At 40.3% G+C, this 26,521-nt stretch overlaps 1 protein-coding gene across 1 annotated transcript in view; it reads left to right on the top strand.

Annotated features, from left to right (window-relative positions):
* Window positions 1–25,746, top strand: part of SENP1 (SUMO specific peptidase 1) — a 59,078-nt gene extending 33,332 nt beyond the window's left edge. The window contains exons 14-19 of the mRNA XM_082666336.1: window positions 619–750; window positions 19,934–20,137; window positions 21,010–21,089; window positions 22,013–22,097; window positions 22,621–22,716; window positions 23,669–25,746. Of these exons, the coding sequence (XP_082522462.1) occupies window positions 619–750; window positions 19,934–20,137; window positions 21,010–21,089; window positions 22,013–22,097; window positions 22,621–22,716; window positions 23,669–23,731 (660 nt within the window). The 3' untranslated portion in view covers window positions 23,732–25,746. The remainder of the gene's footprint in view (window positions 1–618; window positions 751–19,933; window positions 20,138–21,009; window positions 21,090–22,012; window positions 22,098–22,620; window positions 22,717–23,668) is intronic.
* The last annotated feature ends 775 nt before the right edge of the window (window positions 25,747–26,521 follow it).

Here is a 26,521-nt window from a genome sequence, read left to right as displayed (position 1 = left end):
TAATGCATGTGTCTGGTACTTTGATATCAAATAGTAAGTTGAGCCTTACCTTTTTTTTTAAGCAATAAAACACAGACTAAAAATTTGGAAAATACATAAAAGTCTGCATACATTTAAAAATCTGTTCCTTAATTCATTCTTCTGTTTGAAAAACTATCATATAGCTGGTGAGTGTAACACATTTATTATAGTTGTGCTGAATTCCACAGTTTTACATTAAAAAAGTAAAACAAATTTTTCTAGGAAAATGTTTCTAAAAGACTTCACTACCTTTATTTCCTTATTGCCTTTAAGAAAGATTCTATTTCTCAGGAAATTGTTTGGACCAAAGGTATAAAATATAATTAGGTCTTCTCATGAACTTAGGAAATTTGACAGCAAAAGGTTATTTCAGACTTCAGGAATAATATGAAACAAGGGTCTGAAATGTACTGAAACAGAGAAGGGAGGACAAGCTAGGATGGAAGGAAGTAATCAGGGAGATTACTGGAAGGAATAGAAACCAAAATGTTAGAAGGAAATAGTTGATTTAAGTCTAGGGATTTCATGGAGCTTGGTGAGAGATTGCTATGTCTAAGGCCATGTATGCTTGATCTCTGACACTTCTTGGTTCCCTAGGAAATGGAGAAAGAAATAAAGAATGTATTTCGTAATGGGAACCAGGATGAAGTTCTGAGTGAAGCATTCCGCTTGACCATTACACGCAAAGATATTCAAACTCTAAACCATCTGAACTGGCTCAATGATGAGGTAATCTCACACTCGTTTTTATATTCAAAGAGTAAGTGACCATCAAGTGGAAACGAAAGGTATTATTTCACTGTTTCTCAAAGTGTGGTCCTTGGATGACCTGCTTCAGAATCAGCTCTCACAGGCCTCTCCATTCTCCTGAATAAGTTTGAGGCAGTGTGGTAGAGTGATGTATTTTAAACAAACATCTCAGGTGTTTTTTTAATGTACCTTAATGTCTGAGAACTGCTGATTTATCTCTTTTTTTTTGACATCTTTATTGGGGTATAATTGCTTTACAATGGTGTGTTAGTTTCTGCTTTATAACAAAGTGAATCAGTTATACATATACATATGTTCCCATATCTCTTCCCTCTTGCGTCTCCCTCCCTCCCACCCTCCCTATCCCGCCCCTCCAGGCCGTCACAAAGCACCGAGCTGATATCCCTGTGCTATGCGGCTGCTTCCCACTAGCTATCTACCTTATGTTTGTTAGTGTATATATGTCCATGCCTCTCTCTCGCTTTGTCACAGCTCACCCTTCGCCTTCCCCATATCCTCAAGTCCGTTCTCCAGTAGGTCTGGGTCTTTTTATGTGTTGAAGATTTGGATGCTGAGGGAGAGGACATTCGCTTATTGGTATTCTCGCTCTGTTTAAGGCACCACCTGCCCTGCAGTTCACATCTTTTGAGCAAATATTTAATAGCTGACCATGTTGCAGCATGAAGGAATACTTTGGGATTTCCATATAGGAATCCATTTCTACTACCCTTTCTGTCTCTACTTAGGTCATTTACGTTATGAGTGGGAAGCTTTCTAAAACAGTCTACATTTATACGTGTTATTTTTTAAACTGACATAGAAGTTACATTATTAAATATTTGATGTATTGAGTTAAAAAAGAAAAAAGGGTATGGCTCTCAGCTCCTGCGAGTTCTAATTATTTTATGTAGGTTAGTAACATTAGAATCTTTAAACTGATCTGTCCTATTCCTAAACCTGTAGGAGCCTACAGGCTTAGGAAGGATACTTTCACAGCAAAAGAGAGCTGGGTTGGGATTTTTTCCCTAAGTACCTGCCTCCTTTCTTAGGCCCACTAGGAGCATTTCTGCCTGATATCTTGGGTGTACTCAAGCTTCATAGCTATGGATACGTTTTAGATGCTCAATATAGTAAGCACTAGATATTCTAGGTACCTGTATCCTGGCCTTGTATGTTTAAAACCTTCCAAATACTAATATTGGCCAACGTCTGCTGGGCATTTACCTCATGTTATGCAGTATTTTTTTGAACTCAAATACCTTTTTTTTTTTTTTTCCGGTACGTGGGCCTCTCACTGTTGTAGCCCCCCCTGTTGCGGAGCACAGGCTCCGGACGCACAGGCTCAGTGGCCGTGGCTTACGGGCCCAGCCGCTCCGCGGCATGTGGGATCTTCCCGGACCCGGGCATGAACCTGTGTCCCCTGCATCGGCAGGCGGACTCTCAACCACTGCGCCACCAGGGAAGCCCCCAAATACCTTTTTTTTAAAAAACATCTTTATTGGAGTATAATTGCTTTACAGTGTTGTGTTAGTTTCTGCTGTATAACAAAGTGAATCAGCTATATGTAAACATATATCCCCATATCCCCTCCGTCTTGCGTCTCCCTCCCACCCTCCCTATCCCACCCCTCTAGGTGGTCACAAAGCATCGAGCTGATCTCCCTGTGCTATGCGGCTGCTTCCCACTAGCTATTTGTTTTGCATTTGGTAGTGTGTATATGTCAGTGCTACTTTCTCACTTTGTTCCAGCTTACCCTTCCCCCTCCCCGTGTCCTCAAGTTCATTCTCTACGTCTGCATCTTTATTCCTGTCCTGTCCCTAGGTTCATCAGAACCATTTTTTTTAGGTTCCATGTATATATGTTAGCATACGGTATTTGTTTTTCTCTTTCTGACTTACTTCACTCTGTATGACAGACTCTAGGTCCACCCATATCACTACAAATAACTCAATTTTGTTTCTTTTTATGGCTGAGTAATATTCCATTGTGTATATGTGCCACATCTTCTCTATGCATTGGACACTTAGGTTGCTTCTATGTCCTGGCTGTTGTAAATAGTGCTGCAGTGAACGTTGTGGTACGTCTCTTTTTGAATTATGGTTTTCTCAGTGTATATGCCCAGTAGTGGGATTGCTGGGTCATATGGTAGTTCTATTTTTAGTTTTTTAAGAAACCTCCATACTGTTCTCCATAGTGACTGTATCATTTTACATTCCCATCAACAGTGCAAGAGGATTCCCTTTTTTCCACACTCTCTCCAGCATGTATTGTTTGTAGATTTTTTTGACGATGGCCATTCTGACCGGTGTGAGGTGATAACCTCATTATGCTTTTGATTTGCATTTCTCTAATGATTAATGATGTTGAGCATCCTTTCATGTGTTTGTTGGCAATCTGTATATCTTCTTTGGAGAAATGTCTATTTAGTTCTTCTGCCCATTTTTGGATTGGGTTGTTTGTGTTTTTGATATTGAACTGCATGAGCTGCTTGTATATTTTGGAGATTAATCTTTTGTCAGTTGTTTCATTTGCAAATATTTTCTCCCATTCTGAGGGTTGTCTTTCGTCTTGTTTATGGTTTATTCTAAGTGTTTTATGTGTTCTACTCATGTCATAGTCACCACAACCCTTGAAGGTAGATACTGTAATTTTATCATCTCCATTTAATAAAGAAACAAGGCATAGAAAGATTAAGAAACTTGCAAAGTTACATGACTAGTAAGTAGCAGAGCCAGGATTCAGACTCAAGCATTGGGTCTTATCTATTATGTCATACTGCCTCAGAATCTTAAATTGGATCCCGTTTTAGGATTAGATGTATAGGATTTGAGAACCATGTCTTGTCCAGTAGGTTGATTTTCTATGGGGCCAGCTGAACTAACCCTACTGTCTTTGCCATTGGTGAGTTTATAAGATATAAATTTCAGAAGTTCATCACTCCCTGAATAATATCTTTGACAAAGAATAGTAAAGAAATTATGGTTTGATGTCTTGCTTTAGGGGAAACATCCCTTGCTTCTTGTGGCTCAGAATAGTGATATTAGAACATTGGGTCAAATAACAGGGGAAAAAAAGAGCTCACAAAATCAAAGGGCAAAATGAAAATCAAGAACAGTCATAAGTATCCACCAATTAAGTGTTTTTGATTTGGAGATACTAATCTGTGGTCTTTTACCATTTCTTGACTGCCACTGCTAAATGGGAAAGAGTCAGTTATTCTATAGGGATTGTAGCTCGTGTTTGTTGTAAATTATACAGAACCTTCTAGGGGGCAGCAATGAGTAGGATATGAGCTGAGTTCTTGCTATATATTCTGGTATTACCTCAGTGAGCTCCCTTACAGAGGCAGCATTCATCAGGACATGTTTTCCATTCCCTGGGCCCACCAGAGGCTGGATTTTTACCAAACAAAGTTCATGGAAATTACATTACTTAGAAGAGACAAGGGAAAGGAAAGATTCCTTGCCTACTTTATCTCTACCACACCTACCCATAACTTTTGTAAGGAGTACTTGTCTTCTGAGTTCAGAATAATGTTAACCTTGAAAGCAGGTGCAAATTCACATGTCCATGATGATGATGAGAACTGTTATAATAAGTACTTTAATAACTATTTTAACTATTTTAAAAAGCACCATTTTCAAAGTACCACATTTCTCAGGCTTTTAGAATTACTGCCCTTGAGAAGCTAATACCATTCTGAAGGGGAATTAGTAAATATCCTTAATTATTCATAATCATTTTAAAATACTTAATTCCATTTCTCAATTGTGAACTCTCAATCTTTTGCAAGTAATTTGCTCTCTCTTCAATGCTATTCTCCTTCCCGCAAACAGATATTTTCATTAATAACCATTTCTTTTCTTTTCATTTCTCATGTCAGTTTTATAGGCTGCATTAAAATTTTCTCCAAAAGAAGGTGGTTGACACGTTATTTCTACTGTTTTATAGACAAGGAGTATAAGGTCCTAGAAATGAAAAGGATCAGGTTTAGTTTATAAGGAAAGTAAAATCCAGAAGTCCTGTCTTTGGGATATGTACAGAAAGCCATTAGGCTACCCTTTCTCTGCTCTCTTTCCTAAAAGAAGAGTAGGCCACAGTGCCTGTTCATACAATAGGCTTTCTAACATGTTTTTTTTTTTCTTAACATCTTTATTGGAGTATAATTGCTTTACAGTGTTGTGTTAGTTTCTGCTGTATAACAAAGTGAATGTCCTCCAGTCCATTCTCTATGTCTGTGTCTTTATTCCTGTCCTGCCCCTAGGTTCATCACAACCATTGTTTTTTAGATTCCATGTGTCTGTGTTAGCATACGGTATTTGTTTTTCCCTTTCTGACTTACTTCACTCTGTATGACAGACTCTCAGTCCATCCACCTCACTACAAATAACTCAATTTCGTTTCTTTTTATGGCTGAGTAATATTCCATTGTATACATGTGCCACTTCTTCTTTATCCATTCATCTGTCCCTGGACACTTAGGTTGCTTCCATGTCCTGGCTATTGTAGATAGAGCTGCAAGGAACATTGTGGTACATGACTCTGTTTTTTATTTTTTACTTTAAAATATTTTTATTTATTTGTTTTTATTTTTGGCTGTATTGGGTCTTTGTTGCTGTGCTCGGGCTTTCTCTAGTTGTGGTGAGTGCAGGCTACTGTTCGTTGTGGTGCGCAGGCTTCTCATTGTCGTGGCTTCTCTTGTTGCAGAGCATGGGCTCTAGGCACAAGAGCTTCAGTAGTTGTGGCTCGCGGTCTCTAGAGCGCAGGCTCAGTAGTTGTGCCGCATGGGCTTAGTTGCTCCGTGGCATGTGGGATCTTCCCAGACCAGGGCTCGAACCCATGTCCCCTGCATTGGCAGGCGGATTCTTAACCACTGCACCACTAGGGAAGCCCCCACGACTCTTTTTGAATTATGCTTTTCTCAGGGTATATGCACAGTAGTGGGATTGCTGGGTCATATGGTAATTCTATTTTTAGTTTTTTAGGGAACCTCCATACTGTTCTCCATAGTGGCTGTATCAATTTACATTCCCACCAACAGGGCAAGAGGGTTCCCTTTTCTCCACACCCTCTCCAACATTTATTGTTTGTAGGGTTTTTGATGATGGCCATTCTGACCAGTGTGAGGTGATACCTCATTGTAGTTTTGATTTGCATTTCTCTAATGATTAGTGATGTTGAGCATCCTTTCATGTGTTTGTTGTGGCAATCTGTATATCTTCTTTGGAGAAATGTCTGTTTAGTTCTTCTGCCCATTTTTGGGTTGGGTTGTTTGTTTTTTTGATATTGAGCTGCATGAGCTGCTTGTATATTTTGGAGATTAATTCTTTGTCAGTTGCTTCATTTGCAAATATTTTCTCCCATTCTGAGGGTTATCTTTTCGTCTTGTTTATGGTTTCCTTTGCTGTGCAAAAGCTTTTAAGTTTCATTAGGTTCCATTTGTTTGTTTTCGTTTCTATTTCTCTAGGAGGTGGGTCAAAAAGGATCTTGCTGTGATTTATGTCATAGAGTGTTCTGCCTATGTTTTCCTCTAAGAGTTTTATAGTGTCTGGCCTTACATTTAGGTCTTTAATCCATTTTGAGTTTATTTTTGTGTATGGTGTTAGGAAGTGTTCTAATTTCATTCTTTTACATGTAGCTGTCCAGTTTTCCCAGCACCACTTATTGAAGAGGCTGTCTTTTCTCCATTGTATACTCTTGCCTTCTTTATCAAAGATAAGGTGACCATATGTGTGTGGGTTTATCTCTGGGCTTCTATCCTGTTCCATTGATCTATATTTCTGTTTTTGTGCCAGTGCCATACTGCCTTGATTACTGTAGCTTTGTAGTATAGTCTGAAGTCCAGGAGACTGATTCCTCCAGCTCAGTTCTTCTTTCTCAAGATTGCTTTGACTATTCGGGGTCTTTCGTTTCCATACAAATGGTGCAATTTTTTGTTCCAATTCTGTGAAAAATGCCATTGGTAGTTTGATAGGGATTGCATTGAATCTGTAGATTGTTTTGGGTGGTATAGTCAGTTTCACAATGTTGATTCTTCCAATCCAAGAACATAGTATATCTCTCCATCTGTTTGTATCATCTTTAATTTCTTTCATCAGTGTCTTACAGTTTTCTGCAAACAGGTCTTTTATCTCCTTAGGTAGGTTTATTCCTAGGTATTTTATTCTTTTTGTTGCAGTGGTAAATGGGAGTGTTTCCTTAATTTCTCTTTCAGGTTTTTCATCATTAGTGTATTAGCATGCAAAAGATTTCTGTACATTAATTTTGTATCCTGCTACTTTACCAAATTCATTGATTAGCTTTAGTAGTTTTCTGGTAGCATCTTTAGGATTCTTTATGTATAGTATCATGTCATCTGCAAACAGTGAGTTTTATTTCTTCTTTTCTGATTTGGATTCCTTTTATTTCTTTTTCTTCTCTGATTGCTGTGGCTAAAACTTCCAAAACTATGTTGAATAATAGTGGTGAGAGTGGGCAACCTTGTCTTGTTCCTGATCTTAGTTGAAATGGTTTCAATTTTTCACCATTGAGAACGATGCTGACTGTGGGTTTGTCATAGATAGCCTTTATTATGTGAGGTAGGTTCCCTCTGTGCTACTTTCTGGAGGCTTTTTATCATAAATGGGTGTTGAATTTTCTCAAAAGCTTTTTCTGCATCTACTGAGATGATCATATGATTTTTCTCCTTCAGTTTGTTAATATGGTGTATCACATTGATTGATTTGCATATATTGAAGAATCCTTGCATTCCTGGGATAAACCCTACTGGATCAGGGTGTATGATCCTTTTAATGTGCTGTTGGATTCTGTTTGCTAGTATTTTGTTGAGGATTTTTGCATCTATGTTCATCAGAGATACTGGCCTGTAGTTTTCTTTTTTTGTGACATCTTTGTCTGGTTTTGGTATCAGGGTGATGGTGGCCTTTTAGAATGAGTTTGGGAGTGTTCCTCCCTCTGCTATATTTTGGAAGAGTTTTAGAAGGATAGGTGTTACCTCTTCTCTAAATGTTTGATAGAATTTGCTTGTGAAGCCATCTGGTCCTGGGCTTTTGTTTGCTGGAAGATTTTTAATCACAATTTCCATTTCAGTGCTTGTGATTGGTCTGTTTATGTTTTCTGTTTCTTTCTGGTTCAGTCTCGGAAGGTTGTGCTTTTCTAAGAATTTGTCCATTTCTTCCAGGTTGTCCATTTTACTGGAATAGAGTTGCTTGTAGTAATCTCTTATGATCCTTTGTATTTCTGCAGTGTCAGTTGTTACTTCTCCTTTTTCATTTCTAATTCTGTTGAGTTGAGTCTTCTCCCTTTTTTCTTGATGAGTCTGGTTAATGGTTTATCAATTTTGTTTATCTCCTCAAAGATCCAGCTTTTAGTTTTATTGATCTTTGCTATTGTTTTCTTCATTTCTTTTTCATTTATTTCTGATCTGATCTTTATGATTTCTTTCCTTCTGCTAACCTTGGGGTTTTTTTTGTTCTTCGTTCTCTAATTGCTTTAGGTATGAGGTTAGGTTGTTTATTTGAGATGTTTCTTGTTTCTCGAGTTTGGATTATATTGCTCTAAACTTCCCTCTTAGAACTGCTTTTGCTGCATCCCATAGGTTTTGGGTCATCGTGTTTTCATTGTCATTTGTTTCTAGGTATTTTTTGATTTCCTCTTTGATTTCTTCAGTGATCTCTTGGTTATTAAGTAGTGTATTGTTTAGCCTCCATGTGTTTTTATTTTTTACAAATTTTTTCATGTAATTGATATCTAGGCTCATAGCATTGTGATCAGAAAAGATACTTGATACGATTCAATTTTCTTAAATTTACCAAGGCTTTTGTTGTCCCAACACATTTGTTGTCCCAAGATATGGTCTATCCTGGAGAATGTTCCATGAGCACTTGAGAAGAAAGTGTATTCTGTTGTTCTTGGATGGAATGTCCTGTAAATATCAATTAAGTCCATCTTGTTTAATGTGTCATTTAAAGATGTGTTTTCTTATTTATTTTCATTTTGGATGATCTGTCCATTGGTGAAAGTGGGGTGTTAAAGTCCCCTGCTATTATTGTGTTACTGTTGATTTCCCATTTTATGGCTGTTAGCATTTGCCTTATGTATTGAGGTGCTCCTATATTTGGTGCAGAAATATTTACAATTGTTATATCTTCTTGGATTGATCCCTTGATCATTATGTAGTGTCCTTCTTTGTCTCTTGTAATAGCCTTTATTTTAAAGTCTATTTTGTCTGATGTGAGAATTGCTACTCCAGCTTTCTTTTGTTTTTTTGGTTCGGTATGCAGGCCTCTCACTGTTGTGGCCTCTCCCGTTGCGGAGCACAGGCTCCGGACGCGCAGGCTCAGTGGCCATGGCTCACGGGCCCAGCCGCTCCGCGGCATGTGGGATCTTCCTGGACCGGGGCACAAACCTGTGTCCCCTTCATTGGCAGGCGGACTCCCAACCACTGTGCCACCAGGGAAGCCCCAGCTTTCTTTTGATTTCCATTTGCATGGAATATCTTTTTCCACCCCCTCACTTTCAGTCTGTATGTGTCCCTAGGTCTGAAGTGGGTCTCTTGTAGACAGCATATGTGCAGGTCTTGTTTTTGTATCCATTCAGCCAGTCTATGTCTTTTGGTTGGAGCATTTAATCCATTTACATTTAAGGTAATTATGGATATGTATGTTCCTATTACCATTTTCTTAGTTGTTTTGCATTTGTTTTTATAAGTCTTTTCCTTCTCTTGTGTTTCCTGCCTCGAGAAGTTCCTTTCACATTTGTTGTAAAGCTGGCGTGGTGGTGCTGAATTCTCGTAACATTCTCGTAACTTTTGTTTATCTGTAAAGGTTTTAATTTCTCCCTTGAATCTGAATGAGATCCTTGCTGAGTAGTGTAATCTTGGTTGTAGGTTTTTCCCTTTCATCACTTTAAATATGTCCTGCCACTCCCTTCTGGCTTGCAGAATTTCTGCTGAAAAATCAGCTGTTAACCTTATGGGGATTCCCTTGTATGTTATTTGTTGCTTTTTCCTTGCTGCTTTTAATATTTTTTCTTTGTATTTAATTTTTGATAGTTTGATTAATATGTGTCTCAGAGTGTTTCTCTTTTGGTTTATCCTATATGGTTCTCTCTGTGTTTCCTGGACTTGATTCACTATTTCCTTTCCCATGTTAGGGAAGTTTTTGACTGTACTCTCTTCAAATATTTTCTCAGACCCTTTCTTTTTCTCTTCTTCTTCTGAGACCCATATAATTCGAATGTTGGTGTGTTTAGTGTTGTCCCAGAGGTCTCTGAGACCGTCCTCAATTCTTTTCATTCTTTTTTCTTTATTCTGCTCCCTGGCAGTTATTTCCACCATTTTGACTTCCAGCTCACTTATCCGTTCTTCTGTTATTGATTCCTTCTAGAGTATTTTTAATTTCAGTAATTGTGTTGTTCATCACTGTTTGTTTTCTCTTTAGTTTTTCTAGATCCTTGTTAAATGTTTCTTGCATTTTCTCTATTCTGTTTCCAAGATTTTGGATTATCTTTACTATCATTCCTCTGAATTCTTTTTCGGGTAGTTTGCCTATTTCGTCTTCATTATTTGGTCTTGTAGGTTTTACCTTGCTCCTTCATTTTTAACATATTGTTTTGTTGTTTCATTTTTTGTTTTTTTTTTGATGGTTGGTGCTGTATTCCTGTCTTACTGGTTGTTTGGCCTGAGACGTCCAGCACTGTAGTTTGCAGGCAGTTGGATAGAGCTGGGTCTTTGTGTTGAGATGAGGACCTCCAGGAGGTCTCACTCTGATTAATATTACCTGGGGTCTGAGGTTCCTGTTAGTCCAGTGGTTTGGACTCAGAGCTCCCACTACAGGAGCTTGGGCTCAACCTCCACCCTGGGAACCAAGATCCCGCAAGGTTTGTGGCACGGTAAAAAAAAAGAAGAAAGAAAAAAAGGAGCAGTACAATATCAAAGAATAAAAGACAAAATAAAAGTAGAAAGATAAAAAATATATTAGGAAAAGTTAAAGTATAATTGAAATAACTGCAACAAGGCAAAATAAAACCACAACAGAAAAAAAGAAGAAAAGGCAGGGGTGGAGGACAAGCCAAAAGGAGAGATCACTAACAAAGTATAAAGAATAAAATAAAATTAGAAAAATAAAAGATTTATTAGTAAAAATAAAAATATAAAAGAATCAACAACAATGAATCAACAAGGTAAAACAGAACCCCAATCTAAAAGAAAAAAAGGAAAAAAAAAAAAAAAGCCTTGGCCATGGGGGCGGAGTTTAGGCTGGGGTGGCACTTAGGCAGGGACGGTGTTTAGAGTGGGGCAGGACCTAGGCGGGTGGGGGGTGACATTTGAGCATGGGGTGGGGCCTACGTGGGTGACATTTAAGTGTGGGGCGTGGCCTCTGCTTAGGACCTGTGGGGAAGAGGAGAGGCAGCATGTCGAAAGGAGGGCCTCAGGAGTGTGGAGTTCCGTAGTTTGGAGGTAGGGCGCTGAGTGAGGGTGTGTGGGTGGGGTTTAGGCCCAGCTCGTTGGAGGGGGTCTCCGAGTGTAGAGTCGAGGCCTTGGGTGGGGGTGTAGGGGCGGGGCTTGGGCTCTGCACTGCAGGAGGGAGGCTCCGAGGGCAGCGGATTAGGCCCGGGAGCCCAGCAGGCTTCCTGGTGCCTAAGTGGACAGGGTGAGCAATGGCTCTGTTCCTTCGTGCCCCTCCCCCACCGTCTCCCCCAGGGTCTCCTGTTGGTCCTGGACCCCTAACCGTGGGTGGGTCCCGCTGGCTGTAGGAACTCTTCCCCTCCCCCAGTCACCCCTCAAGGGTGCTGGTCCTGGAGGTCCGGCCTTAACTTTTGCTCCCCCTTCCCTCCCTCCCACTCCCTCAGGACCCGCGTGGCTGGAGGGGGCCTCAGTGGGCAGAGGACCAGGCCCGGGATCTCAGCAGGTTCCTGGGGGTTCAAGTGGGCAGCGGAAACCTGGCCACACTCCATTTTGATCCTCTACCCTCCCAGTGGTTCCCCGATTTACCCCTTCTCCTCCCTCAGCCACCCCTCGGGGCACCAGTCCCATCCCGCTTCCACCGCTCCTCCCCCTTCCTTCCCCCAATGACCCACGTCCTACCCATTTGCTGGGGGTTCCTCCCGCCCCCTTAGGTGTCCATGGTCCCCCACTGGTGCCTGGTAGGTGCCCTAGTTGTGAGGAGGCATGAATTCTGCGTCCCCCTAGTATGCCATCTCGACTCCGCTGCCCCCAACATGTTTTTAAGAATGGATTTTTTTTTTTTTTTTTGCCATACGTGGGCCTCTCACTGTTGCGTCCTCTCCCGCCGCGGAGCACAGGCTCCGGACGCGCAGGCTCAGTGGCCATGGCTCACGGGCCCAGCTGCTCTGCAGCACGTGGGATCCTCCTGGACCGGGCACGAATCCGCGTCCCCTGCATCGGCAGGTGGACTCTCAACCACTGCGCCACCAGGGAAGCCCAAGAATGGATTTTTGTATAGCTGAATACTTAAATTCTATACAGCTTCAAAGGACTAATGATTGACAGGATTAACATTTTACCTTCCTATAAGAAAATGAAGCTTCTCAAAATTGGAATGTGGGAAGTGGCTGCCTTGTAAAGAATAGAAAATGAGGCTGGAAAGCTAATGACATATAGACGGGGATTTCTTTACCAGGTCTGGTGATTAGTTATTAAAAGAAATTCCTAATTAAGGGAAGGAAGACAGGGTTAAAGAGAGGAGGAATTAGTTGCAAAAGTAGATTGAAAGTCACAGTTTAACGTCACAGTTAAACAAAAGGAAATATTTTTAAGTGTATGTCAGTACTAGAAATTATTATTTCCTGGAGATTGAGTTGAATAACTTCTGGAATCCAAGTCTAAGATTTTAGGTTAGAGGACTACTTTAGGCTTTGTGTTTCTCTTTATGGCCTGCTAATTCTGCTTCTTAGAGGGCCTAAAAGTTGTTTTATAAAGCATCAGATAAATTTAGAAATACATGGAAATTATTTAGGCATACAAGTAAATGAATCGGACTTCTTCTGGTCTTGATAGAATAAAATGGATCAGATTTACTCTTTCAACTTAACGAGAAAACTAGATAAAACATCAAGCAAGAATTTTCAGACATTGGATAACAGTGATTCCTGAGAGAAGGGAAATGGAAAGGATGAGCCTATGATTTCCACAGCTTACTGGGGTGGTGTGTTGAGGGGAGAGAGCTGGTAAAGCCTGGCAGTGCCTGGCAGTCTTGTGAGTGGAGGAGACAGAGCTCAGGGAGGCCAAAGTGGCTAAGGTTTGTGAGATAAATACTGGAGGGGAAGTTGCTGAACAAAGAGAAAAAAGCTCCAGGGATGTGCAGTGGGCCCCTCTCAAATCTTTGGCTGAGTACTGATCTGTACATATATGGGGAGAAACTACCAGAGCCTGGAGAAAGAACCACCAGGAAGAAGGAATGAGAACAAGCCTGAGAGCTAACACAGGTGCCAAGAATAGTTCATGTCCCAACCATCTAGAGTAGAAAAGTTGTGGGGCATTGAATAGAGTCCTCAAAAGGGCATTGCTTCAAGAGTGGGGCCAAAGTGACCCTAGAATAAAGGCCACCTGAACCCATGGTAACAAGCTTAAATACAAGTCTTGAAAGCTTGAAACTGATTCAACTAACTTAACTATATCACAGAACAAAACCCAACAATATTTAAAGGAACACAGCAAATTCTGGTAACAACAAAACCCAACAACATGAAATTCACAATGTCTAGCATCCAATTAAAAATTCTCAGGCATGCAAATAGAAGAAAAATATAACAAAGGGAAAAAACAGTCACTATAGAAATACCCAGAAAAGACAAAAATGATAGGATTAGCCAAGAAAGATATTAAAACAGATATCATAAACATATTCACATGTTCAGGAAAGTGGAGGAAAGTGGACATTATGAGGAGAAAAATGGAAAATATAAAAGACCCAAATTGAACTTCTAGAGATGAAAAATACAGTATCTGAAATGAAAAATACATGAGATGAGATTAACATATTAGACACTGTGGAAGGAACAGTTAGTGAACTTGAAAATAGAGCAATAGGAACCATTTCAAATGAAATAGAAAAAAGGCTGAGAAAAGATGACTAGAGCTTAGTGAGCTCTGGGGCAGTGTCAAGCCTAAGCATGTAATTGAAGTCCCAGAAGGGAAGGTGGGGTATAAGTGGTATCAGAAAAAATGTTTAAAGAAATAACGGTGGAAGATTTTCCAAATCTGGAAATATACTGACAGATCCAAGAAATTCAGCATACCTCAAGTAGAAGAAACACCATAGTGAAATGTATAATAATCAAATTGCTAAAGACCACTGATAAAGAGAAAACTAATGAAAGCAACCAGAGGAAAAGAGACATATCATGTACAGAGGAACAAAGATCTGTCAGAAACCATGTAGGCCAGAGGACAATATAGCTACATCTTTAAAGTTCTGAAGGATGAAAAAAAAAAAGCTTGGCAACCTAAATTCTATACAAGCAAATATATCTTTCAAAAAATAAGGCTATACTTTTTTAGGCAAACAAATGCTGAAAGAATTCATCACCAGCAAACTTCTACCATAAGAAATGTTAAAAGATATTTGTCAGGCAGAAGAAAAATATGAGGTAAAAGTTTCAATCTACACAAGGAGTGAAGAGCAGTGGAAATGCTCTCAGTTTTTAATATCTCTGAAAGACAATTGACAAGTCAAAAGTAAAACAACATACTGTGGGGTTTATAACATGTTGAAGTAAAGTATATGACAATCATAACACAAAGGAGGGGAAAAATGGAAGTACATACTTGTTTAAGGTTCCTATACAATACATGAAGTGGTATAATGTTATACGAAGGTAGACTACAATAAGTTAAAGACATATAAATCCTAGAGCAACCAGTTAAAAACAAAAACCAAAAACAAAGAGATATCGTAATAAGCCAGTAATGGAGATAAAATGGAATTAAAAGATACCCAATCCAAAGGAAGGCAGGGAAAGAGGAAGGATACAAAGAACAGATGGGACAAATAGTAAAAGAAGAACATGATGGTGGATTTAAAACCAGCCATCTCAGTAATCACATTAAATGTAAATGACCTAACCCAGCACACCCAGTAGAAATATAATGTGAGCCATCTATGTAATTTTAAGTTTTCTAGTAGTCACATTAAAAAAAAAGTAAAAAGAAACAGGTAAAGCTAATTTTATAATACATTTTATTTAACCCAATATATCCAAAATATGTTATTTTGGCATGTAAGAAATCTGAAAATATTGTTAATGAGTATTTTACCTTCTATTTAAAATGTGTGTATTTTACACTTACAACACAACTTGCATTAGTCATATTTCAAGTGCTCAAGAGTCACATTTGGCTAGTAGCTACCGTATTGGACAGTATAAACATCCTGTTAAAAGGCAGAGATTGTCAGATTAGGTTAAAAAATATGTCTACAGGAAACCTGTTTTAAATATGAAGACACATATAGGTTAAAAGTAAAAGGATGGAAAAAATATACCGTGCCAACACTAAACAAAGGAAAGATGAAGTAACTATATTAATATCACACCAAGTAGATTTCAGAGCAAGTCATATTACCAGTGATAGACTTTTCATAATGGTAAACGGGTAGGTTCATCAAGAGGATTAACAACCTAGATATGTACACACCTAACAGAACTTCAAAATAGATGAAGTAAGAACTGAGAAAATTGGAAGGGGAAATAGATAAATTTATAATTACTGTTGAAGATTTCAATACCTCTCTCTCAATAATTAACTGTTTCCAAGGAGAAGTTAAATTTAAGTGATGCTTGGTAAGAGAGGAAACATCTTGCCAAACATTAAGCCCTACTAGACAAACCTAGCACAGGGAGTAGGTTTTCTTAGGAAATAAAAACTGTGTAAGAAGGGAAAAAAATCAGACAAAATGAGATAAATTAGTTAAGTGAATATGATGGGGTCTATGATATGGTATGCACTCTAACATGTGGAATAAAATGACCAGAATGGAAGTTATAGTGTTTCTAACATGACTCATGGGAAGATTCCACGTCATTATAGTTTACCTCTTTAAAGTGTTTCTTAGTAGAACTAGTCCTATTGATAAACCAGGGATTTATGTGAGGTCACAGGGAGAATAATTACAGTTGTCATGACTCCATAAAAATAGATGTTGCCTGCCTCTCTTTCTCTAAAACCTTGGCAGTAATTCTAATAATTTATTACTTGAATTTGCATGTGAGAAAAATCCTGGACATAGTGAGGGATGCAGTAACATAGAGCTTACCTGAAGTCTGCCTTCTTGGTTTCTATAATATTATTAGATTAGATCTTTTTAGGAGTGAGTGACCTTCTGACTCATAATATTCAGGGGTTGTTGCTTGGTTAGTCTTTCGGGTTTTCTGGTTGACAAGGATAAGTCTAATTTAAAAATCAGAATGAGGGAGACTTCCCCAGTGGCGCAGTGGCTAAGAATCTGCCTGCCAATGCAGGGGACACGGGTTCGAGCCCTGGTCCAGGAAGATCCCACATGCCCCAGAGCAACTAAGCCCGTGTGCCACAACTACTGAGCCTGAGCTCTAGGGCCTGCGTGCCACAACTGCTGAGCCCGCGTGCCACAACAACTGAAGCCCGCGCGCCTAGAGCCTGTGCTCCACAACAAGAGAAGCCACCGCAAGTAGCCCACGCACCACAAGGAAGAGTAGCCCCCACTCGCCACAACTAGAGAAAGCCTGTGCGCAGCAACGAAAATCCAACACAGCCAAAAATAAATACAATTAAATCTTTAAAAAAAAAAAATTCAGAATGAGTATGTAGAGGGGAAAATCTGGAGGGGTAAAATAGGAAAACAGCTTTTTTCCCCCCTGAAAGTTATCTTGGTCTCTGCTTAGGAACACTGTCATGCTCGGGACTTTTAGAACATTTATTTCCTAAGTCAATTATAAGGGTTCAAAGTGTGAAATTGGAAAGGGTTAAAGTCAGGATTGTATTGTGAAATGTTTTACTTCTATATGCATGAAAAAACAATAGTTTGGCTGGTTTACTGCGTGAGAAGGAGGATACAAATAACAGTCATTTATGTCATTGTGGTAGCATACAGGAAAAGGATTGAGTCCTTAGTTTGAAAACATGGTAGGCTTTTCTTTTAAAGAGAAGCTTTTTTCAGCTTCAACCTGGCAGCTCTTCAAATAAAATCACAAAGGAATAAGACACTATAAACAACCATTCCACCCCCAGACAGGGCTGCATAGACAAGTAGGCACTCATGGCCAAAGCTGCGAAGGCAGCAGGAAGGGCAGCTCTTCAGGCACCAGGAGCTGCAGCAAGCAGAGGCAAGTGTGGGCCCCCAAAAGAGGGACAAGTGCAAGACAAACAGTAGGCACAGGGCTGACTTATTACTCCTAGCCCCCTATTCCAAAGGGAATTGAAGATCTTCTGAAGCTAAGAGAGTCCTGCGTGCAGAAAGGCTCTCACCATGGAAGGGGAGGGACCCTTGTCTTCACAAAATACAAGCAAACGCTCTGACCATCACTGCTCCTCTTTCATCTGAAGCACTGTGATCCCTTCTCTCATTTCTTTTTCCTTTATCTTCAGCCCTCTGTGAGATGACGTGTAGGATTCTTTTTGTTCTCCTAACTCCTAGCTTGTTTTTTTGGTATGATTGTGTCTTGGCTGAACTATGGCGATTTTCCTCATTTGTATAGAGTAAGAGCTGAAAAACTGAGGAGAAAAACTCGGATCTAAATTCTGCCTCAGATGTCAGATTACATGTCCTCAGTTAATGGGAGGGAGCATTGAAGCCACTAAACTCCCTCCTACTGAGATACAGTAGAAATGAAAAAGAACCCAGACCGCTCCATAGAGCTAATTAATGAGCTGACTTTGGAGGAAGCCATTTCCCTCTCCGTGGAGAAACCTTGGTTGGAGGCAGAACTGAAGCAGTGGAAGAGGGATTCTTAGTGTGGTGTCCTGATCACTAGGTCTCTGTTCCTGTTCAGCTGGCTCGGTCTTTAGCTTTATAAGTCCACTCTCTCAAAATAACAAAATGAAATAAGAAGCCAAACAGCTCAGTCTGTGTAGGTCCAGCTAAACTTAATTGGTTTCTGGCACTCTTTCCTCCTGAAAAATAGGATAGTCATGTGTAGCGTGACACTCATTTATGTCATCCTTTTCACTTCAGGGTAACGATCCCAAAGGTGGTATACCCCTCTGATGGGCACCTGGGGGAGATATATCTCCGTGGCTTTCATGTGCTTGGCTATCCTTATCTCTCTCTGATTTCTTCTGCTTCCGTCCTAAGTCCTTGTTGCCTGTTGTAATACATAACTTGTCTGCCCCCTTGGAGGGTTTGGCTTACAGTGACTGACAGGTTGTCTGCCTGTTCACTTCACCCCCTGGATTGAAGGGTTTATTTAGCCTCATAGCATGGCTAATATTGTGGGATAGAATGCCAGAGGAATCAGTCCCTTCCTGCTGATTTGCTCTCACTAGAGGACGTAGATTATAGCTGTGAAATCTGTGCTTGCTGAGCAGATCCTCCTGCATTCCTGGCTGCCTTCACAAGCCGAGAAGCATCCTTTAGCACCATTATCTTCGGGGGCAGGGTTAGATTAAAAACGTGGATTGGAGAAATCTGTGATCCTAATTGTGTAATTCATTGTCATTATTGTAAATAACTGAGCTCCAGTTACCTGTTGGGCATCACTCAGCAGAGAATTAACCACAACCTGAGTCCTCTGGGCCTGTTGTTCTGTCTTCAGAGATGCAGGAAGAACAGTGTCTTTCTTCAGTCCTGGGTCTCCCTCCCACCACCCTCAGAGCTCTGCTTCATGGTGAATGTGGTTTCCCTGCAACTGCTTAGGCATCCTCATCTATAGGCCCTTTCTCTGGTCTAGACCATGCTCCGGTGTGTTCCTGGCAGTGTTCCCTGCTGCCTCCCCAGCATGTAGTTGCCTACTATTGGGCAGTAGCTCACTGCTCTGGCATTCTAGTGTGTAAATATTTGTCAAAGGACGGTGGTGTTTTCCCTTTCCCCAAAAAGCATTCTGAAAAATGTGCCTGTTTTCTTAGTCATATTTCCAAGCTTTGGATCAGTTAGCCCATTCATTCCTTGCAGTTGACAGACACTGGCCTGACCTCAGCTGGCCACATAAAGTAAGTGTGCAGTAACTTCCGGCACAGTAACTTTCAAGCTTTGGTACCAAGGAGTCCTGGACTTAAAGGAACCATGGACGACATAGTCATTGTTAGAGAACACATAGTTTCATTAACATATCTCCTGTATCAAGCATTTTAATTTCTTTCACTGGTACTTGATATTGAAGGCATAAATGAAATCAACAAAAATGAGGCAGCTAACCATGTAGGTTCTGGGGGAGAACTTTACTCTTCATGTTTGTCATTCTACTTTCAGGTCTCATGTAATGTAGGTTATACTGTATCCATGTCTGCCTCTATAAAGGTGACATTGCTGAGCTACTACCAGTTTAGAGATGTTTTTCCAGTATAGTTGATGGTTTATTCTGTCACTCAATTCTACTTGAGGCCAAAACAGTTTGCTTCTGCTAGGTGGCTTGTTAGGCTGAAAATGCAATCCTTAGTCATGGAGTAGAATTTTCTATCTTTGTGCAGAATCAGGAGACCTACATAGAAGGATTGAACTACTGATCTTAGCTTTATTAACACTAGACTCTGAGCTCAGGATTTATTTAAATTACTCGCACAGTCCCGATAGATTAAAGGAACTGCTAGTGTGTACCTCATTTAACTGCTTGTACTCCTTCCTTTCGTTTTCTCTGAGTCTCACTTTGTACCACCCCTTCCTCCTCATTTTCCAGTTTTTTTAACCTGATCTTCAGTCTTCTACAAGTCCGACCAACATCTTCCCATATGTATCCGAACCCATATATATACACGTGTGTGTGTGTGTGTGTATACACACACACACACATCAGCTTTTTCTGTTTTCACTGTTTCTAACCACCTCAACACCTTCCTCCCTTCTAGTCAGAATTTGATACAGGGACATGAGGCTGTTGGGTGTTGAAGTCATAATTGAATTGATTAGGAAACTAACCTATGCTGTGCAATATAGCAACTGTGTTTCCTTCTTACAACACAACTATTTTGAAAGGCTGGAGTATCTAGTTTAATACATATACTTTCTTCCCACAGATCATCAATTTCTACATGAATATGCTGATGGAGCGAAGTAAAGAGAAGGGATTGCCAAGCGTGCATGCATTTAATACCTTTTTTTTCACTAAGTTAAAAACGGCTGGTTATCAAGCAGTGAAACGTTGGACCAAGAAAGTGGATGTCTTTTCTGTTGACATTCTTTTGGTGCCCATTCACCTGGGAGTGCACTGGTGTCTTGCTGTGAGTGCCTCTTTTATTGCTGATAGAATTTAAAAGAAATCTATGTAATTATAGAATACACAGAGAGTAGTGAATATTAGTTCTACATTTTCACTAGATGACTGACAGAAAAAGTAGCATTTAGTTGTCTAAAAATTGGATAGATCAGTGAACTCCCTGTCAAGAGTGGGAGATACTTAGTCTTGGAAGAAAGCTGTGGAGTTTTCCTTTTCTGGAAATATTTAAAAAGGGAGTTATAAGTCAAAGCAGGCTAAAGGCAAGGCATGGGGAGTAAAAGTGACTTCTTACTGATGCTGCCAACTCAGATTCTATGACTGTTATTTTCTGCCTAATCATGACTTGTCTTGCATACTTGGTAATTTAATATTTTTTATGACTCTGAGAACATGGATACATGAGCTTAATATATTAATAAAAGTATAAAAAGTATTTCACAGTCTGTTTTGAGTTACCTTTGAAAAGCATAAGCCAAAAGGAAATTCTCCAAGTAAAGAAACAAAACCTAGACTCTTTTACCATCTTTCAGAAAATGTATGGACATTATCTCACTCAACTTTCGTTCTCTGAAGAGCATGTTTTTTCTTCACTGTTACCCACAGTGCAGATGGAGAACCTGAATACTAGAAAAAGGTTTCAGGGCAATTACTGGAGCCGCCAGTCAATTAGCCCCCATCGCAGTTCTGAGTAAATAATCCCCCTGTTCTTCTCTCCTCTGCAGATTAAGCATGGTATAACGCTAAGCATCCATCAGACTTGTCATGATATCATAGGAAATCTGGCAGGAGGTTCCAAACTCCAGGGAAGGAAAAAGCTGAGAAACCAGTTTTCTTCACTTCATAAACACAGATTTTTTTTTTTTTTTTAATTCCCAGGTTGTAGACTTTAGAAAGAAGAATATTACCTATTACGACTCCATGGGTGGGATAAACAATGAAGCCTGCAGGATCCTCTTGTAAGTAGGGAGTTGAGGACAAAGAGTTTGATGTTGGGTATATGTTATGTTTTTCCAGCTATTGAACTCAGTTCTCTGATCCCTTCAATGTAGTGATTAATAAAGGAAATCTTTATCTTGAATAAGAATGGGTATTTTCCATCTAAGTAAGTAAAGTTTAATAATAATATAATACCAAAAATACACCCTAATGGGGATAATTACTGTCCCAGTGCTCTAAATATAGAGTGGATATATACATATAGATATAGAAACTACTTAGAAATCATCTACTCCAACCTCCTAAATTTTCAGATGAAGAAACCAAGACCCACAGAGGTGACTTACGTTTGCTCAGGTCCTACTAGTTAGTGGCTCAACTGGGAACCAGAATGCAAATCTCTTTATATCCCATCTGTTTCTCTTTCCAAAATGTCTATTCCTCACTGTACCATTTTGGCAGCCAGGAGGGGGCTGGGTTCCAGAATGGTGAGCAGTTCACACTTGAGAAGAGTGCTGTATATGAGGTATGCACTCAACAAATTGTTGATTTGGATTGAATTTTCACACAGGAGAATCAAGACTATAAATAAATAAATACCTCAGTATTGCTGGAGAAACATTTTTCTTCCATTAGATTGAGTTCTGTAGGCCCATATAAACCAAGGAGAAGAATCAGAACTTGTTCCTCAGGACGGACAGTAGGTAGGAAGAGCCTGGGTATCAAAGGCAGATGTCATGCTTCTCTTGGGTTGACAGGGCAGGCCTGAATTGTGGGACCTCCAAAGGAAGCTTAGCAGTCCAAAGATTCCCTGCCCAGTAGTATATACTGTTTCCTTAGACGCGCAGAAGAAAACTTCCTAAGGATTGTCAACCCCATTCTTGCAGTGGCAGCTGTCATCACTGCTCCCCAAGCTCATCTCATTCTCTCCCAATACCTTTAGGCAATACCTGAAGCAAGAAAGCATTGACAAGAAAAGGAAAGAGTTTGACACCAATGGCTGGCAACTCTTCAGCAAGAAAAGCCAGGTACATTTCTCCTTGATGAGATGGAAATCCTGAGACTAGGGTATTAGAAAGAAAAGGATTTTACTGCTTGGTCCCCAGAGACCTTCTGTGTTAGTGTCTAGCCTCACCTCAGCTTGGTCGTTTGGTTCCTTGGGGAAGATAGAGTAAGCTATCTGTGGGAAACTAGTATTGTGTTTCTTATAAAGAACTAGGTTTTATAAACGCCCAGCTATTTTGCTAAACTTTCATCTGTGGGAAATGTTTGCAGATTGTTTGGCCCTTGTGGGAGGGGCCAGCTTTTACACTCTTGGGTGTCATGGAAATCTAAGATAGTCTCCTGTGTGATTAATATGAAATACACAGGCTGGACTGAGATGCTGAATTTTTTTCTCTGAGCCTCTGTTGTTCTGAGTGGGGGACCAGGGTCATCTCTTCAAAATTCAGGGAAACCTGTAAAATTTATATCCTTTGGCTCTTATTTATAATCTAAGAAAGAAGGAAGCTTGGAAAGATGTCACTTTTTTTATTGTTTTTGGCCTTTCAGGAAATTCCACAGCAGATGAATGGAAGCGACTGTGGCATGTTTGCCTGCAAATATGCTGACTGCATTACCAAAGACAGACCAATCAACTTCACACAGGTGAGCCAAGCCTTCAGGAGGGAGCTCTATGACCACCCTGTCTCCAGGCTGCCAGATAGATGTTTTTCCCTCCACTTGCTCCACTTAGGGGCTCTGCTTCAGCTTGTGGCTCATGACATGGGTGGTTACTGCCTGTGCCGCCTCACAAGAAAAAGGGTAATGATAGGCCACATCCTGGGTTACCATATATCACATATTGTGATGTATGGGCAGAGCCTTCTTCTCCGCCCATCTCTCCCACCTACCTCAAATCCTGTGAGAAGCAGAGAACTGGGACCAGAGCAAGTTTCCTATAGTTTCCCTTTATTTGGGTAGCAGTTAAGTTTTGGAACAGGCCACACCTTGATCTAGTATAATTTGTTATGCTGCCCTCTTCCGCTGCCCCTCACTTGATGCAGCTGGTCAGTCTTCTTATAGTTTGTGATTGTTTATTTCTGTCCATGTGGTCCTTCGGAGACCAAGGTGGATTGAGACTAGAGATTAGGGGTTATTCTGTGTCCTTCACTTAACTCTTTACTTCTGTTTAAATCAATGGCTTTACAAGATTTTTCCACCATAGCCCTTGGGTGGAGCTCACTCTTGCAGTTCCTATAACATCTCCTGTAAAAAGTGAGTTTTTGGTTTTCAAGCTCGGATCTCATATCCTCTTAAAAGTTTAACATAGAAGACTTGATAGACACCGTTCTCAAAATTCTTGGAGACATTTGGGTGTACCCTGGGGACTCCTGGCAATGCCCAACAAAACTTCTAAGGTTACAACAATGGAAAATAGCAATAAAGATAGTAATAGAAAAAAGCAATAGAAAGAAAAAAATCACATGTGATAAAGAAGGAGCCATTTGAAAGATCAGAAATTCAGCTGAGGTTATTTTAGTTGAAAACCTCAAGACGGAAAGGAGTGTTAGGTCTGCATACAAGAAATGAAAATAAGGGTGTCTCTGTGTCCCTACAGCAACACATGCCCTACTTCCGGAAGCGGATGGTCTGGGAAATCCTCCATCGAAAGCTCTTGTGAAGACTGTCTCAATTAGCAAACGTGGACTTGTGGGAGACCAGCTCTTTGTTGTCTACGGCCAGAGACCTTGGAAACAGCTGCTCCCAACCCTCTGTTCTTGTAAAGTCCTTGATCCTGGACCAGGCCCTGGAGAGATGCACTCACAAGCACATCTGCCTTTCCTTTTGTATCTCAGATACTATTTTTGCAAAGAAACTTTGGTGCTGTGAAAGGGGTGAGGGACATCCCTAAGCTGAAGAGAGAGACTGCTTTTCACTTCTTCAGTTCTGCCATCTTATTTTCAAAGGGCTCCAGCCTCACTCAGTCTCTAATTAGGGGCCTGAGAGAAGCTTGGAAAGACTCTTGATTTCATGTAAACTCTTGTTGTTAGGCCTTACTAAGAGGTAGGAAAGGACGTGGGCAAAAAGGTAGGGATGAAAACCACCAGCATATACACGCACACATACATAAACACAGGATTTTCAAGATATGTCACTGGGAAAGTGACTGTAAACTGGACTTTGGGGCACCTGCGTAATTCCCTCCTCCAGGACTTTTCCTATTTATATGCCCCTTTGTAAAATCCGTCTGCTTCTGTACAAGGCTGTTTTATCATCTGTAGCTTCTTCCTCTCCTGAGGCACAACACGTGAGCCCTGGATGGACCCCAAAGTCCCAGGCAGTCCTTTCCTTAAAAGCAGAGGCTTGCATGTGCTCACAACACATGATATGGGGAAGACCCACCCAGGGAGCGGTTTAGTGGAGCGACAAGGCACCACTTTTACTGCTACCTACTTCTGACCAAGAAGAAGGACCTCAGTCTTTAGCATAAAATTCCAGCATTGGATGAATGCAGGTCTAGTTTGGTCTGTGGCTAGCTAGTTTAAATATGTTCCTAACCACAGAGAATTTAATATATATATATATTTCACAGGGATATGTTTTTGTTTTTTTTTTTGAAGGCTGAATGTGTTCACCATTTTAGCCTGTAGGTTTATTACCATTTTCCAAATTTAGCTCCAGCACGCACAGATCCCAGCCCCTATGTGTAGGGTGTTTGTGGACTTCCTAACAGAATATTTTGATTCCTGGATGGATTTGGCTTAGGGGTAGAGGTTACAGAGGGAGGCGAGATTTTCAACTGGAAAACGGGTGGAATTTGTACTGATCAACCTGAGAATGAAAAACTGCTATTCCTTTTGTTCTATGTGGCATCTCCCCACCCTCTGAGCGCTCCTCAGGCTAGATAGTGAAATGATCCAATGCCAGTGTCATTTTGTACTTAAGTTCCAAAATAGGAACATTTTATACTTTTTTCTGTATTGTAATAGGTAGTTTTGTACGAAATCTTTTCTTCTCTTCCCATGTACCTCATCCTTTCCAACATTGTGCTTTCTCCCTGGGCTTATTTGAAAATTTTACTCTGTTTTATATCAAGCTTGTTTAGTACATTTTTCTATGTGTTACCACAGGTTACAATTTGAAAAGAAAACTATTTTTTTTAAATATTCCATTGTTAACTGAATGTTACTGTTTCCCACTCCAGCAACTAGATGTCCTACGTTTTTCATACTGCCTGCCTTTAGGGGGAAGACCACCTTTTGTTTGTTTGTTTTCTTTTTTTTTCTTCTTTCTTTCTTGCCTGTTTTGTTTTGTTTTGTTTTGTTTTGGGTTTTTTTGGTGTTTTCTATAGGAAATAAATAGCTTTCTATATATGAGTTCCTGGGACTTTCACATTCTCGTTTAGAGAGCTATGGCATGCAGGCTCATTGTGGGACTCCTGAACATTGATTCTTGGTACTTAATGTATTTAAGTGACAACTTGAAAGGTGACAATATGGTATAGATTTTAGACCATGAATCAAAAAGACCTGAGTTTTTCAGGCACTCTTGCTGTTGTCTGGGGGACTCAAAACAAGATACTTCTGTGTATTTATTGTTTGTCCATTTAGATAACATCTGTCTTACCTTCCTCACAGACTTTTTGTACAGACCAAAGCAACAAATATTTATTGCCATGTACAGCAGAAAATGAAACATGCAACAAAAGCACTTTGAAAAATATACAAGGAATTGTTAAGCCTGTCTGAATTTGGCCCCACTTTCTGACCAGTGCAGTTTTGTACAAGGTGAAGTTAGTGATCCTGAGATGCCCTGCATGAGTGGGCCAGGCTGAGACACAGGTTGTGGTCCAGGGTGGGAACCAAGTAGACTTAACACAGTGGGGGCCATTCTTTCCAGAGAGCTGCCCAAGAAGAGCAGGACTAGCATCTGGAAACTTTCTTCTTCATTTAAGGGCGGACCTTGATGACAGGGGGGAAAACTAGGACGTTCCTGTATTCCATGGCCAAGGGCATGTTACCAATGTCTTGTTTAACCTGCTTTAAACTAAAGCCTATTGCTTTCCTTTTCTCTGATCTTCCCCTCTCCTCTGTGTCCAGTGCTCATAATTACCTGCCTCCCCTAAAAAAAGGAACACTTGATGGGTGATAAGCTCTAGATGCCAGATATGAAGCCTTCAGCAGAAACCAGTCTGAACAATCACTCCTGGACCCTGTACAGAGAAAATCAGACCATTCCTGCCCATTTGAGGATACATGGTGCGAGGCACAGAGGCTAGTTCCATCCCATTTGTCACCTGGGACCCACCGTTGCTCCCGGCAGCCCTGTTTAGGGTTGAATGTAAGCGCTTTTCCCTCATCTGGCCTGGAGACTGTGTAAACTGACTCCTCTGTATATGAGGTGCTACATATTTCTCTGTGGTATCAACTTCTCTCTTATTTTGCCCTTGTAATTGTGCTAGCCTCTTCTA

Source organism: Grampus griseus (genome assembly GCF_964374135.1).
Source record: "Grampus griseus genome assembly, chromosome: 11".
Classification (NCBI taxonomy): Eukaryota; Metazoa; Chordata; class Mammalia; order Artiodactyla; family Delphinidae; genus Grampus; species Grampus griseus.
This window is presented reverse-complemented; position numbering and strand designations above follow the sequence as displayed.